Source organism: Bacillus rossius, chromosome 3 (genome assembly GCF_032445375.1).
Source record: "Bacillus rossius redtenbacheri isolate Brsri chromosome 3, Brsri_v3, whole genome shotgun sequence".
NCBI classification, from domain to species: Eukaryota; Metazoa; Arthropoda; class Insecta; order Phasmatodea; family Bacillidae; genus Bacillus; species Bacillus rossius.
In genome coordinates this window covers 34588645-34602091 of record NC_086332.1, presented here as the reverse complement: position 1 = coordinate 34602091, position 13447 = coordinate 34588645, and the positions used below count along the sequence as shown (strand labels likewise).

The 13447-nt window shown below is 37.0% G+C and overlaps 1 protein-coding gene across 1 annotated transcript in view; it reads left to right on the top strand.

Annotated features, from left to right (window-relative positions):
* Nucleotides 1-13447, top strand: part of LOC134530510 (mucin-2-like) — a 113747-nt gene that overhangs the window by 75903 nt on the left and 24397 nt on the right. Inside the window, exons 4-8 of the mRNA XM_063365379.1 lie at nt 2105-2311; nt 6805-6962; nt 7818-7965; nt 9034-9333; nt 11932-11985. Of these exons, the coding sequence (XP_063221449.1) occupies nt 2105-2311; nt 6805-6962; nt 7818-7965; nt 9034-9333; nt 11932-11985 (867 nt within the window). The remainder of the gene's footprint in view (nt 1-2104; nt 2312-6804; nt 6963-7817; nt 7966-9033; nt 9334-11931; nt 11986-13447) is intronic.

Here is a 13447-nt window from a genome sequence, read left to right as displayed (position 1 = left end):
ATACCTATAGGATAGACTCTATGATCCTCTATGCACTCGTACAAATTACATCTGCTCATCGGTTACCGACTCGTAACACCTGTTGACTGGGATGATCGTGATTCGCTAATTCTTATGTTAAAGATTTTTCATTGGCCCAGAGTCATTCAGATAAACTGTGGCCCAATCACTGAAGCAAAATAATGTCAAAAGTATTTGGACTCTATCCTATCGCGAAATGAAACCGCGAATTTTTCAGGTCTCTAATGATTAGTGGAACAGTAAATCTGGTTTTGAATGACGCATCAATTGAAGCAAGCCAGTCAGAAGGGGAGCGACAACACAGGTTCGGTGCTGTCCAGGAAGAACACCACAAGGAAGAGAGAAGGTGCGGAAGGTAGCACGACATTCCGACAGAACCGCAAGTGCGATCTGCGTGGTCCGCGGATCCCAGTGCTATGCAGGAATGTACATTGGAACGTTGTTCTGAGGCGAACACGATATGAGCGATACGAGCTTTGCACTGATTGGATAACGAATTATATAGGAAACCCGGGGGTGACCACATCCGCATGATAACATGGTGCATGTGGACACGTTTTATTTTCCTTCAGTTAATTGTTGCGCCATTTGGTAGTTTCATATGTCATGGCAACTGCGCTTCATTGTAAATAAATGTGCAATCATTTCCCGCGAAAAGTGATTTTTATTTCAGTGGTTGTGGCGTATCAATTACTGTGACACGTCACAGGGATTTTTTTGGGCGTCTAACCAAAATGGCGCAACAATTAACTGAAGGAAAATAAAACGGTTCCACATACACCATGTTATCATGCGGATGTGGTCACCCCCGGGTTTCCTACATATTCGATGAACGAACTTGAAAACTCGCCCGGGAGCAACCACCCATCCAACACGTGGACGGCCCTGCGCGGGAGGCCTGATTATGAGGACTGCACGTCATAACGCGCTCCTTCGCGGCGGCCTTGTAACAAGGTCGCTCCTCCTCCCCTCCACCTTCATCAAGCCCCATCACCAGCCCCTCCCGCGCAACAATCCAACCCCGCCCGCCCGCTTCACCGGCCGCAGATGACGCCACAGCGCGGCGGCTCGAGCTCGCCCAAGGACGCTGCGTCGTCATCACGTGACTTCCGCGGCCGGTTCACGGCTAAGGTGAAGGTGCGCCGAGCGAGGCGACGGGGCCCGAACCACCGGGCGCTTGCGAGCTCGGTCGTGCCGGGGCGGTTCGATGCCTCAGCAATCACGGCCGCGGACCATTTACATTATTTATTTCAGCATCTGATAAACTCTAACCTTTATGTTTTCCATGCCAAAGACATGCATGTTTAATTAGGTATGCCACAAAGTTATAGTTCCGAAACAGTGTGGCTTCTTGTTATCACATTAATAACAAACCACATATTAACCAAATAAAAAAAAATGGAAGCCATTAAAAAATAAAGATAAAATTGTAGGATGCTCAATCATTTCTCAAATTTTACCACCTTACCGCTAGTTGCTATATAGTAGTTGTCTTGGTTTTTTTTTTTTCAATTTTTTTTAACATTCTTGTACATAATTTAGATCTTGCAGAATTTTTTATAATTATAATATAATTATTATAATTAATAAATAAAATAAATAATAATAATAATTATAATAATTAAAAATTTTACAAACATGTTTTTTTTGTACTTATAGAATCATATAATTTTTGTTTTGAAATTAACATTATAAAATATATTTATGTAACTACCTCTGAAAACATGTCACATTGGTTAGCTTATTCTATTTTTACTAAATTTAAGCAATAAATAGATCTATTTTGATGATACTGAACACAAATTTATATCCCTGAATGTACATCCTTTTATTGTTTCGTCCTGACTGGAAACAATTGTTTTTAATTTTGTTATTTAAAAAATTTTCATATAAAAATATGATATAATGACTATACTGGATCCCATACTTCACAAAATCCTGGCTACAGCCTTGTGTACATATTTTATTTTTAGATCTATCAAAAGCAGCCTTATATTTGTTTGTTTTTTTGTCTTAGACTTAGCCATTACAACACAGTGTTTGAAAAGAGCTTGTGTTATTTCCTCACTGCCCTGTGTTGCAGCGGACACCAACGGCTGCTACTACAACTTCGAGCACTACAACGAGGGCGACCGCATCACGACAAACGAGCCGTGCCTGAACTGCACGTGCCACAACCGCATGCTCATGTGCTACCTGAGGGTGTGCCCCTTCTCCAAGGCCATCGGGCAGGACTGCACTATCGAGAAGAAACCAGACCAGTGCTGTCCTATCATCACCTGCCCTGAAGGTACGGGTGTGCTGTTCACAACTATTCCATTCAGTGGTTCTCAGGCGCATTTAAAATCCTACCAAAGAATTGCAAGCGCACAATGTAGAAATTTCTGCAAAATATGTTATAATAATTAAAACTTTATTATCTTTGAAAGATTTGTGCAATGGGAGTGCATGACTTGACGTAAGCTTTTGAACATACGTCATTGCTAAGCACATGTATGTCTGTAGAAGAAAACTACAAAAAACCAAAACACAAAAAACACAAATTAAGCAAAAACTGCTGTTGTCAACAGGATATATACACCGCACCTGTGTTTTCATACCATGTGCGTCTCTGCCCGAGGACGGGAGCAGATAGCAGTTCCCAAAACGTTGCTTGTTTCTGTTTTGGAAAACTATTGTGTTTGTTTCGTCTTTTCGTTTTGTTGTGTTTTTGTCTCGTTTCAACTGTTGTGCTGGCTTGTTTCTGTTTTGGAAAACTATTGTGTTTGTTTCGTCTTTTCGTTTTGTTTTTGTCTCGTTTCAACTGTTGTGCTGAATTTTTGGGGTTCAATTCATCATTTGTGGGGTTTTTTCCATTCTCTTAGTCCATTTTCTTTGTTTTTCTTTGTTTGTTGACCAAATTCCTGTTATGGAATATTATGTGGTGTATATATCCTGTTGACAACAGCAATTTTTGCTTAATTTGTGTTTTTGTCTTTTGGTTTTTTGTAGTTTTCTTCTACAGACATACATGTACTTAGCAATGGCATATTTCCAAAGCTTACATCAAATAATTAACACTTTACTGTGCTGAAATAAATTACTATTTGATCAAAACGTGTAGATTACCTAGTTCAAATAACACATAATATTTTTGTGTTAGTAAAAAGCACAGGATATCCATAGTGAACTAGCATAACAGAGTAACTAGTATATTGATTTTTATATCTGGAAAAGTATTTCTCTGTATTATCACAGGGTCACTCTGAAATCTTGTAGAGTGCACCAGTGCACCCTGGCACACTCTTTGAGAACTGGTTTAATTATTTGCTGTAAACTTCCGCTGCTTAAGATACTATCTTACAGTGCACAACAACTTAGCCTGTGTATTTCACCAGCATAAGACTTTGGTTGGTCTTAGTGTAAAACATTACAAAATCTCTATTTGTATCAATTTCCTTTTAGTCTCTCGTCGACAGACAAGTCGTTACAACACCAAAATAAGGATGGACGGACTAGGATTCAGGTCTATGTCCTCCAGTGTGAGAGTCCAGCATCTTACCACTGCATTGCTTCGCTTCATATAACTACTTAAGGTCTCTTAGAAGACAAGAGAATATGTAATTTTTTTTATTTTGGTTTGATTAAACGCTGACCAGCAACTTTAAAACAAAAAGTGTCAGCACTTGCTGGGTGAAAAATAAGGAGGTTGAAAGCTGCACCAGAATTTTCCTTACCCCTTTCAGTCTATTCGACCACTGAAGTGGACAGTTCGTATCTCGATGATACATGGTGTTCATCAAACCTTGAATGTGTGGGTTAATGTGTACCTACCTACCTTTGATGTCTAGTGGACATCATACTTTATGGCTGTGAAATAAATAAATTTACTTTAATTTTATTTACAATTATAAAATAATGCACATTAATGGTATAATCAATGCATAATAATTAGGTACCACACAAAAAAAATCCAAAAAATTGTTTGGTTACAATAAAAAAAATTGTAATTAGATGTATCTCTTAGAAATTGATAAAGAATGACTGCAAGGGTTAAATGGTGAGGGAAAACTAATTTTTTTGAGAGAATTCCCCCCCACCCCAACCAAATCAAACACACATACAAAATGTGTGATTCAAGCATTCAACAAAAAATAAATATATAATTTATTTTAAATTTATTTTGTTTCTTTTTGTTTTGTTTGTATTGCAGATGTTTTTAGTACCTCTCCACACATTTCTTACGTGTACACAAATTAATGATTTTAACCAAATAGTCATAGTTTCAAGTAATTTCTGAAGTTCACACTAACTAATCCAAAAAAAAATTATCTGTTGACTTCTTGGACGACCACCTTCGACAGTCCATAATTACCTTACAACACAGCACCTAGGAAGAGTTACATATAGCTGCCTTGGCAAAAGTGGTTTGCCAATGAACTTGATCTTCACTTTGCTGAAGGTCACAGAAGTACTTTGCCTTGCTTTGGAGGCCAGCAGGTTCTAGTCCGAGACTAAATGCTCACCAAGGTTTGTCGTGACTGGTACGCTCACGACACAAGTCATCATCTTTATACGAGCGTCGCAGTAAAATTACCCTAACCGCAGGCTCAGTGACTACATATTTAACAGCCCAAGCTTATGATAACATTAACATTTTAATCTCAAAAAAATTTGGCAGCCATACTTTTAGCTTTAGTTTAACAGTATTAATTAGTTCAGATAAGTTACTTAATTCTAGGCCTGTGCGAAGCTTCGACTAAGCAAATCAAAAGAAGCTCTTTTTTAATATTTTATTTGACTTCGCCAAGAAATATGCTATCCATTTTATTTGAAGCTTTGGTTGTGATGAAAAGCTTCGCAACAGAAGTAAAGCTTCACTCATGAAAAAATATATTTTTTGTGTTGTATATGTTTTGCTTGAATAAAGTTGGTTATGTACTTAAAAAAATCAAAAGTTGGCAGTCCATTTGCTTTTTTGAATTCTCAGTATTAATATTATGCATGGTTATTTTATAATATATATTGAATTATGTTAAATATAGGGCCCAATCAGTTAACCACTTAATCATTTCAAACATTACAAAAATTAAATGATTTTCTTTTTACTTCAATCCTGTATTTGGTAAAATAAGTGTAATACTGCTTCACCGAGAACAATAGTCACAATTTTATTCGACTTAGCAAATATTTCATACATTCAATTTGTTTTATCACCTCACATCAAAAAACTAATGTTCCCAATTGAAATCCTACTGTTAATAACAGGCAATGAAATTTCGCGAGGCAATTTGTGAGCACAGTTTTTTAACATATAAATAAACATGGATTATATAAAATTTCTAATTAACCATTCTAACCACGACAAATTTTTTTTCATTTACAATTTTTGCTAGTGATTTATAAGTAATAGCATTAATTAATTTTTAAAGAAAGAAATACACCTGAGCATTTTAATATCCCGACAATTTCTTGCCGCAATATGATTGATAAATATAAATAGTTCTCGAGTCTCGCCAAAATGACTGCCTAATCTACTCTCATTGGTTGCACCATGTGTCCGTAACAGAAATAAAATACATTAATTTCTCTCTTATGCACGCGACCTGTCTCCCATGCACACGACTGTCCTATGTGCTATTATGAATTTTTAGGTTGAAAAACAAGGCGGTCAGATCTTGTGCGCACAACCTACAGTTACTGTTGCTGTTATTGTTTAAATTGTGCGCCCAGCTTAACTCCCTCATGCAGGGCTGTTGAGGAGAGGCCCAGGCACCCAGTTGAGTTCCAAGACTATATTAATGCATGAGTTTACCTTGACAGTTGGATGAAATTGTAAGTCCATTGCTAATAGAATTAATTGGAAACCTTATGTATTATGCGATATGCTCAGATCACGTTTACAGTTATGGCGACTGTAAAATTTTCAGGATAAATAAATAAATATATATATATATATATATATATATATATATATATATATATATATATATATATATATATATATATATATATATATAATTTTTGACTTATGGGATTTGAAAAATTACTTAAGTAATTGGAATTGGCTCGACAAAATGATTTTTGCCTCGGGCCCCTTTCCCTGCGCAACTGAAACGTGGCACATGGTTTGTGAGTTTTCTCAGGGTACACTCGTCTTCCCCACCAACACATTCCCCCACTGGTCCATGTTTAGCATCCCGACATTTGTTCACATTCAGGGGCTTGAACCACCTACCCAACCCTTGTCAGAAGTCTGCACGGGGTGGAGATAGTGCCTCTGCCTTCTACCTTGGGTTTATCCCCCCCCCCCCCCGGGCAGGGCCGGCGTGTCCATATAGGCGAACTAGGCAACCGCCTAGGGCGCCAAGTAGCTGGGGGCGGCGCAGCACGACACATAACAGCTGATATAATATGTTTAACAATTATTGAAACTAGATGAAAATGGATTTTTGTAACAGTTTGGAATGTTTATATTGATATAAGTAATTATTTAAAGTCCACGGTGACCTGTTTATGATTTATAATAAGTAAAAAAGTAAAAAAAAAAAAAAAAGAACACAAGCCTGCTTACATTTGATTGTTGACAAAATCTTAGGCTTATGTGATGATTTTGAGGCAAGGAAAAAATTTTTTGGGGTGTCCGGTTAGACGGTGGGGGGGGGGGCATTAAGGTTTTTCACCTAAGGCGCCAATTTACCTTGCACCGGCCCTGCCCCCCGGCCAATCCTCTCCCACATGCGAATGTAATCATGCACGCATGCGCAAAGGGCCCGCATCAAAACATGAAACTTCTCGGTGCAGTGCCAGTGGAGATTGTGACCAGTTCCACCACGACCGTCGCCCCGACGACTGCCCTCGGTCCCCACCGCGCCCACTACACCAACTGCAGCAAGGCACTGGGCCACCTGGACAACTACGGGTGCACCATCGAGGGCACCTTCTACACGGACGGAACACAGGTGCGCTCATCGCCGTCCCTGCCCAGGCACTGCCTTGTGAGGGGCGGTTCAGCTGTCTCTCGACCAATAACTGGCTCATTTTCGTTTTAAACAATGTACGATAAGAAAACTGGATGTGTTGCTTTATGTGCTCTCGTTAGAAGTTATACTAACTTAGCGTGGTTAAAAAACTGACTTTAATTTCTTTCACTTGCAAATAATTAATAGGAATAAAATAATAAAAGGACTGTAGTGATATTATAAAAATTTGTTGGTAAAATATAAAATCATACAAATAAAAAATAAATAAATACTCAGAATTCAATATTAATATAAACACATTTATAAAATTAATTATTGAATTTAGTAAAAAAAATCAAGATAATTTTTTTTATTTCTAATGAAATGTTATAATTTATAATGCAAATAAATTGTACATATGGGAACATAATCTCACTTATAAAAAATACACTTGAAAATGTTTATAGGCACAATTTGTAACAATAATATTCATGATAATTTTTTATGATATGGACCAGTATTTATCACTAAATTTTATCACTAAAATTTAATATTTAAAAGCACATCTATAATTTTTATTTGTATGTAGCCTTTTATTTTCATTCTGTGAAAATTTTGTTGAATGGTGCGCGCGCATCGTAAAAATTCACTTTCATCGTTTTTAAATATAGCGCCTAAAGAAGCATAACTTCAAAACTGCATAAAAACTATGTTTTCAAAAATTTTCACAGATACGTAGTCAGTGCAGGACAAAGATCTGTCTGAAGACCTAAGCCAACTTTTATATGTGGTGGAAAGATTCGTGACGAGCTGGAGGATATGTGAGCCATCTGCATGTTTGCTGTGCGTGCGCAGGTGCCTGGCAACCCGAGCAAGCCATGCGAGCTGTGTTACTGCATCCGCAACAGGACGGCGTGCGTCATGCAAGAGTGCACGCTCCACGTGGAGGGATGCACACCCGTGTACGAGGAGGGCGTGTGCTGTCCCGTTCGCTATGACTGCAGTAAGTGTGGGCTCGCGATCGCAATACAAGCTGATTACTGTACTCATGGCAAACAAAATGATTTGCTATAGTGACAGTTTCTTCCTTTGCGGTTGTCAATTACTGGTAATTTTGATTATGCCTAGTAATTATCATTTATGCTTTACAAGCAGTAGCGTACATAGAATTTCATTTGGGGTGAGGGGGGATAGAACTACTTTGTTTGTGGGAACAAACAAAATTTTGGGGTGGGGGGGATGTGGGTGATATCCCTTCTATCCCTCCCTCCCCTTTGCAGACACCTTTGTTTACAAATTAAGCAAAAATATTCTAAAATAGCATTTAGCATTCTAATGGCAAAAGCTTATTTTTTTCTGTACGGTTGTCTGGAATTTAGACTTGCAATGTAAATTCTGTGTTACATTGATTCTACAGTGCAAATATTACTGCTTAGTAGCTAGCCACTTGACTGCTGATGCAATTTTTGGTTCTGTAGGCCTATTCTCCGGCGCAAAGAAATTAAATATTTCTATCTAGTGGTTGTTAAGTTAAAATATGTTAATTTTAGTCGGAAAAAAAATTTTCATGATGAACATGTTCATGATGATATTTGTGAAGTTAAAAGTAGTGAAATTCATTTGTGTGGTCATATCAGGGGCGCAACAACTAAATTTCCAAAAGGAGGGGGGGGGGGGGGGGGGGCAATATACCTTTTTATAAAGAATCATCGATCCCCCCTATTGAAGCGGGGGGGGGGGGGGGGGGGGGGGCCGGGGTCCTCCCCCGGGAAAATTTGTATTTCAAGGTGGAAAATGGTGCTATTTAAGCAGTTTTATTATCTAAAAATTGATTACACAGCACTTTCTTTGCCCCCGTTTGCCACAAACTTCAAGGTTTCAGTGGGGGGGGGGGGGGGAGGGGGAGAAATACCCTTGCCCCCCCCCCCCCCTGTTGTTGCGCCCCTGTGGTCATTACAACATAACTGAGCAAAATAGTAATATACAAATGATATAGTAGTTAAACATAATAGAGAAGTGCAGTTAGCAGTTACTCATGAATGCATTAAGGAGTGGTAATTGTGATGTGAAGATTGCGAGGAGACGCCAGCGCTGCTCCCCACCGAGCCTCCGCCGACCACGTACCGCCCGACCACGCCCGGCCTGGTCTTCTCCACCACGCCCGGCCCGCTCGACTGCAAGCACGACGGCGAGACGGTGGCTGACGGCACCCGCATCACCACGGAGGAGCCGTGCGAGCACTGCTACTGCATGCGCGGGGACATCGTGTGCGCGGTGCAGGAGTGCGGCAAGCCGCTCGAGAAGGAGGGGAGGAACTGCACGGCGCTTCCGCCCGCGCCCGGACGGTGCTGCCCGGAGCAGTACCAGTGTGGTGAGTGGCGTCGGCCTGTCGACACCGTGGCGGGGAGTCCCTTTGCCCTTGACGCAGTCACGGCGAGCGTCCTAGAGCAACACGGTCAAAGAACTGAAGTAAGGAACCTGCGCAGCATTTGCTCCTGGGCAATTTATTGTGAAAAAATTAAAATCTCAGGACGGCCGATCCAGGATTCAAACCCGGGTACCCTGACAGGGTTGCTACAGGTATAGAAAACAGGGAAAATAAAGGCAATGTCAGGGAAATTAAAAAATGGTTAGAGATACCTGGAAATGTCAGAAAAATCACCAAATATTTCTGTAATTTTTTTTCTTGTGGCAGCAAAATTAAACCAAAAATACAATTCCCGCCAACGTTCAGTAGGTCCAAAAAGTGCTCAAATATTTACTAATCACGAAATTTTGTTGATTTTCCTATTCCTGAAACCCTGGTCTTTTTACTCTAAACAAAAAGGGGGCGAACTAATTTCCAGATGCTTACAATCAAGTTCGATAGCCTACATTCAATAGCTTTAGGTGAATTATGGCAGTTGAATAAAAACCATGTGTATCCATCTAAAATGGTGTTAATTTTGCTAAGGTGACACATTTGAAAGCACATCTTCCCCACCCCTCAAAAAAAAAAAAGCAACACCAAGTGAGCTGCTGGATAATTTGTGTTCGGAAGGTCAGGAAAATATGTCGATTCAGATCTGGAAAAGGTGTAAATGTCAGGGAATTTTGAAATTTCAAGCTTGTAGCAACCCTACTTGGAATGCGAGAGTAGCACATCTCTACCACCTGGCACCCCGCTCCATGAGTCTCACTTGGATCCGCCACTGGTTAACACCACCACCATCCCTGATCTCTCCTCACCAGGGCATACGGTATCGCAAGGCGGAACTACAAAGGTGTGACATCAAACCTATTGATGAAATTTCAAATATTCATAAATTCCAAATCTTAATTTCTTTTTGTAAATTATTTTATTTCTTTATGCATAACCAATCATCCTAAACTATAACGTTTAAAGGGAATAAAAATTAAATTTACAACAAATTACATATTTTTTAATATTGTCTTTAGTGCTCATTTCAATCAATATTTTCACTATTAAAAAAAGTTTTTTTTTCCTGTAAACATTCTTCTGAGCAGATAAAAAGATAAAAGTTAAGTAGTAAAATAGTTTAACTAAACCTTGCTAGTTATGTACATAAAATATATTTTTCAATTAAAGATGATATATTCTAATAAAAACAATTTTCTAATCATAATAAGAAGAAATTATTGTTTGGTTGATAGTTGTTAGTTAATTGAGAAAAAAATATTCTTCAAAATCTGATATTAATGTTTAGCATCTACTAAGTATTTAATTTTAATTGTACTAACTTCTCTGTTTGCATGTATGTGTACATATCTAAGCGGAATTGTTGAGGTAGAAAAATTAATAAATAATACTTAACTGACAATGAAAAAAAAAAATTTTGTGTGGTCTAACTGTCACTTCTAATGACTCTAATACAAAAAAAAATATATTTAAATTAAAATATTAAGGGCATGCTAACTAGTTTCGATTTTAAAAATTATAGTTACATTATGAATTAATGAAATTCTTCCAAGTAAATAAATATAGATATTTTAATTATTTAAAACCTTTTTTTAGCTCTTAAAATTTTTTTTCCAAATCCTTAAAACCATTTTGTTTTCATTATTACTTCAGTGAAGCTAGGCCAACTTCATTTTTTATGCAAATAAATTATCTCTACCATTTTCTCCTGTATAACAGACTGAAGCTGACAAATTGAACAGCATGCAGTGTGTTAGTTTTGACTTATTTGAGCGGATTTCTTAAAGCCAAAAATTACATTTTTTCACATTTGAAGGCAAAAAAAAAGTTATTTTATTTCTTGAGATAAAGCAAACTGTACAGTAATTCAAACTTTTATAAATAATTTGCATAAGTTACTGGGTTGTGTAAAATTTCTTTTGTGAAACTCCATAGCATGGCCTTATTATGTACATACATATTTTGAGAACTAACAAAACAATATGTTAAGCTGTAGAGACAATAATTGTGGTTAACTAATTTGTTCATTTAAGGAATATATCAAGGTGAACACAGTAAAATAACATGTTATTTTAGCACTGTATCTTCTTGTGTCTGTCCTTATATATTCTAATATTTTTCTCTGTCCTATTGCCCTTAAACTCAAAACACCCTAAGCATTAAGAAACTTGACAAAATTTCAAAACTGAATATTATTCTTTAATCATAAAGTTTATTTGTCAAATATATTTGAAAAGATAGTTATTTTCAAATATGTAGGTTAACTTTTTCTCTAAAAATAAAAATTCTTGTTTTTGGGGGAAAAAATCTATGTACTTTGCAATTGCTAAGGTGAAAACATATAAAAAAAATTCTCGGACCTAACTTATTTGAATATGAAGAGGATAATTAAAATTTCTTTGTTTCTTTTAATTTTAATTCCTCCCAAAACATTCAGGCTGTAACACCAAAGTGAAAGTGTTTTCCCAGCACTGCAGATTTGTTGGTCGGCCATTAACCACTCCTCCTCTGCCCCATAAATGCTTTCAACATGAACTTTGTGCATTTCAGAGTCAGACAAGCCTGAATCCTCGAAGGAAAGGCAGAATCGCAAACATGAAAATGGTAATAATTAGATTGTACTGGAAACAAAGCTTTAAACTCCTTGCCAGCTTATATTGAGCACGAAACAACAATAAAATAAAATCTAAAATATCTGATTTTGAATTTAAAAAATAATAAAAAAATAAGTAAAGTGAAAACTAAATATGCTGCTTTGATAAAATTATGTTTCGTGCTTGATAGTAATTTTAGTCACTGGTGATAAGTTTTAATATCTTAAAAACTGCTTTCCTAAATCAAGCCTTCCAAAGTAAAATTTTTACTAAAAACACAAAACTAAAATAAAATATTCTTATTCATTTTTTTCTCTTGTAAATGCTAACAGCAACAATGTTCTTTTCAGCTAACACATTTATAAAAAATTAATGAAAATGTAGAGCCAATACATTTCAAGTAATGTTTCATAACACTTTCTGAAATTATTTTTAAAAATTATAAACTTCTTAAAAGATAAACTAGTGTGTCAGGAGTATTTTTCTCTATAGTTAAAAAGCAATTTTATTTCATCTTATGTGGTATTCCTAAGTGAGATACTGTTTAATCAAAAACTCCTCCTACAGCATCTTGATGATAAAAGAAAATTGATTTTTAATTGGTATTGGAACCTAATAATTATTAATAAGTCTTTTAGGGGTTTGTGTGCTTAACTTGAAATGTTGTGGTATGTGCATTTGTTATTTTTTTCATCTAACAAATAACTTTAACATCTAACAACTACAAGCTAAAGTACACTAACAAAATTTTGTTTGTTTGTTTCTTGTAGCACACACAGCCATCACTATAAAATAACATCACTTTTCATTATTAACATAGATTTATAAAAATTAACAATAAAAAGTGCCAAGTTATTGTATGGACTCAACTTGGAAATTAGTTACAAACCCACAAAATTTGTAACTGACCCCACTGCAGTTTCTTACTTTTAGTAACAATTGTGGCTCATAAAAATGTTTTTATATTCATTCATTTAGTAACATATTGAATGAGATGTGAATACAAAATAATTATTCCACTTCCTTAGCATTTTTAAAATTTTTTCTAACAAATAAGTTCATAATTGTAAACTTTTGCCACATCTGAAGCAGAAATGTTCTCACGGTAAGAACCGCTCATAGGCGCCGACTATGGGGGGGCAGGAGGGGCGGTTGCCCCCCCACTGAACAGATAAGAGGGGCGTCGCCCCTCCTCGTTGGTCACAAAAATTATTAGTTACATTCTTGAAGTGTAACATAACTAGAACTTTCAGAATAATTTTAAGGTAAGGTGATTGTCAATCAATGTTTACGTTTTACGACTCATGGTGGTCACGCTATAGACATGGTGCATATCACATGGGCTCCGATTACGACCACAGGATCACTGCGTTGGCAGGATGTGCTGCTATCGGGTGTCACTTATCGGCATAATTTGTGCTCGGACGTTTTACCGCCTTTCACATGCTATCAGGTGTCACTTTCGCTTTCGG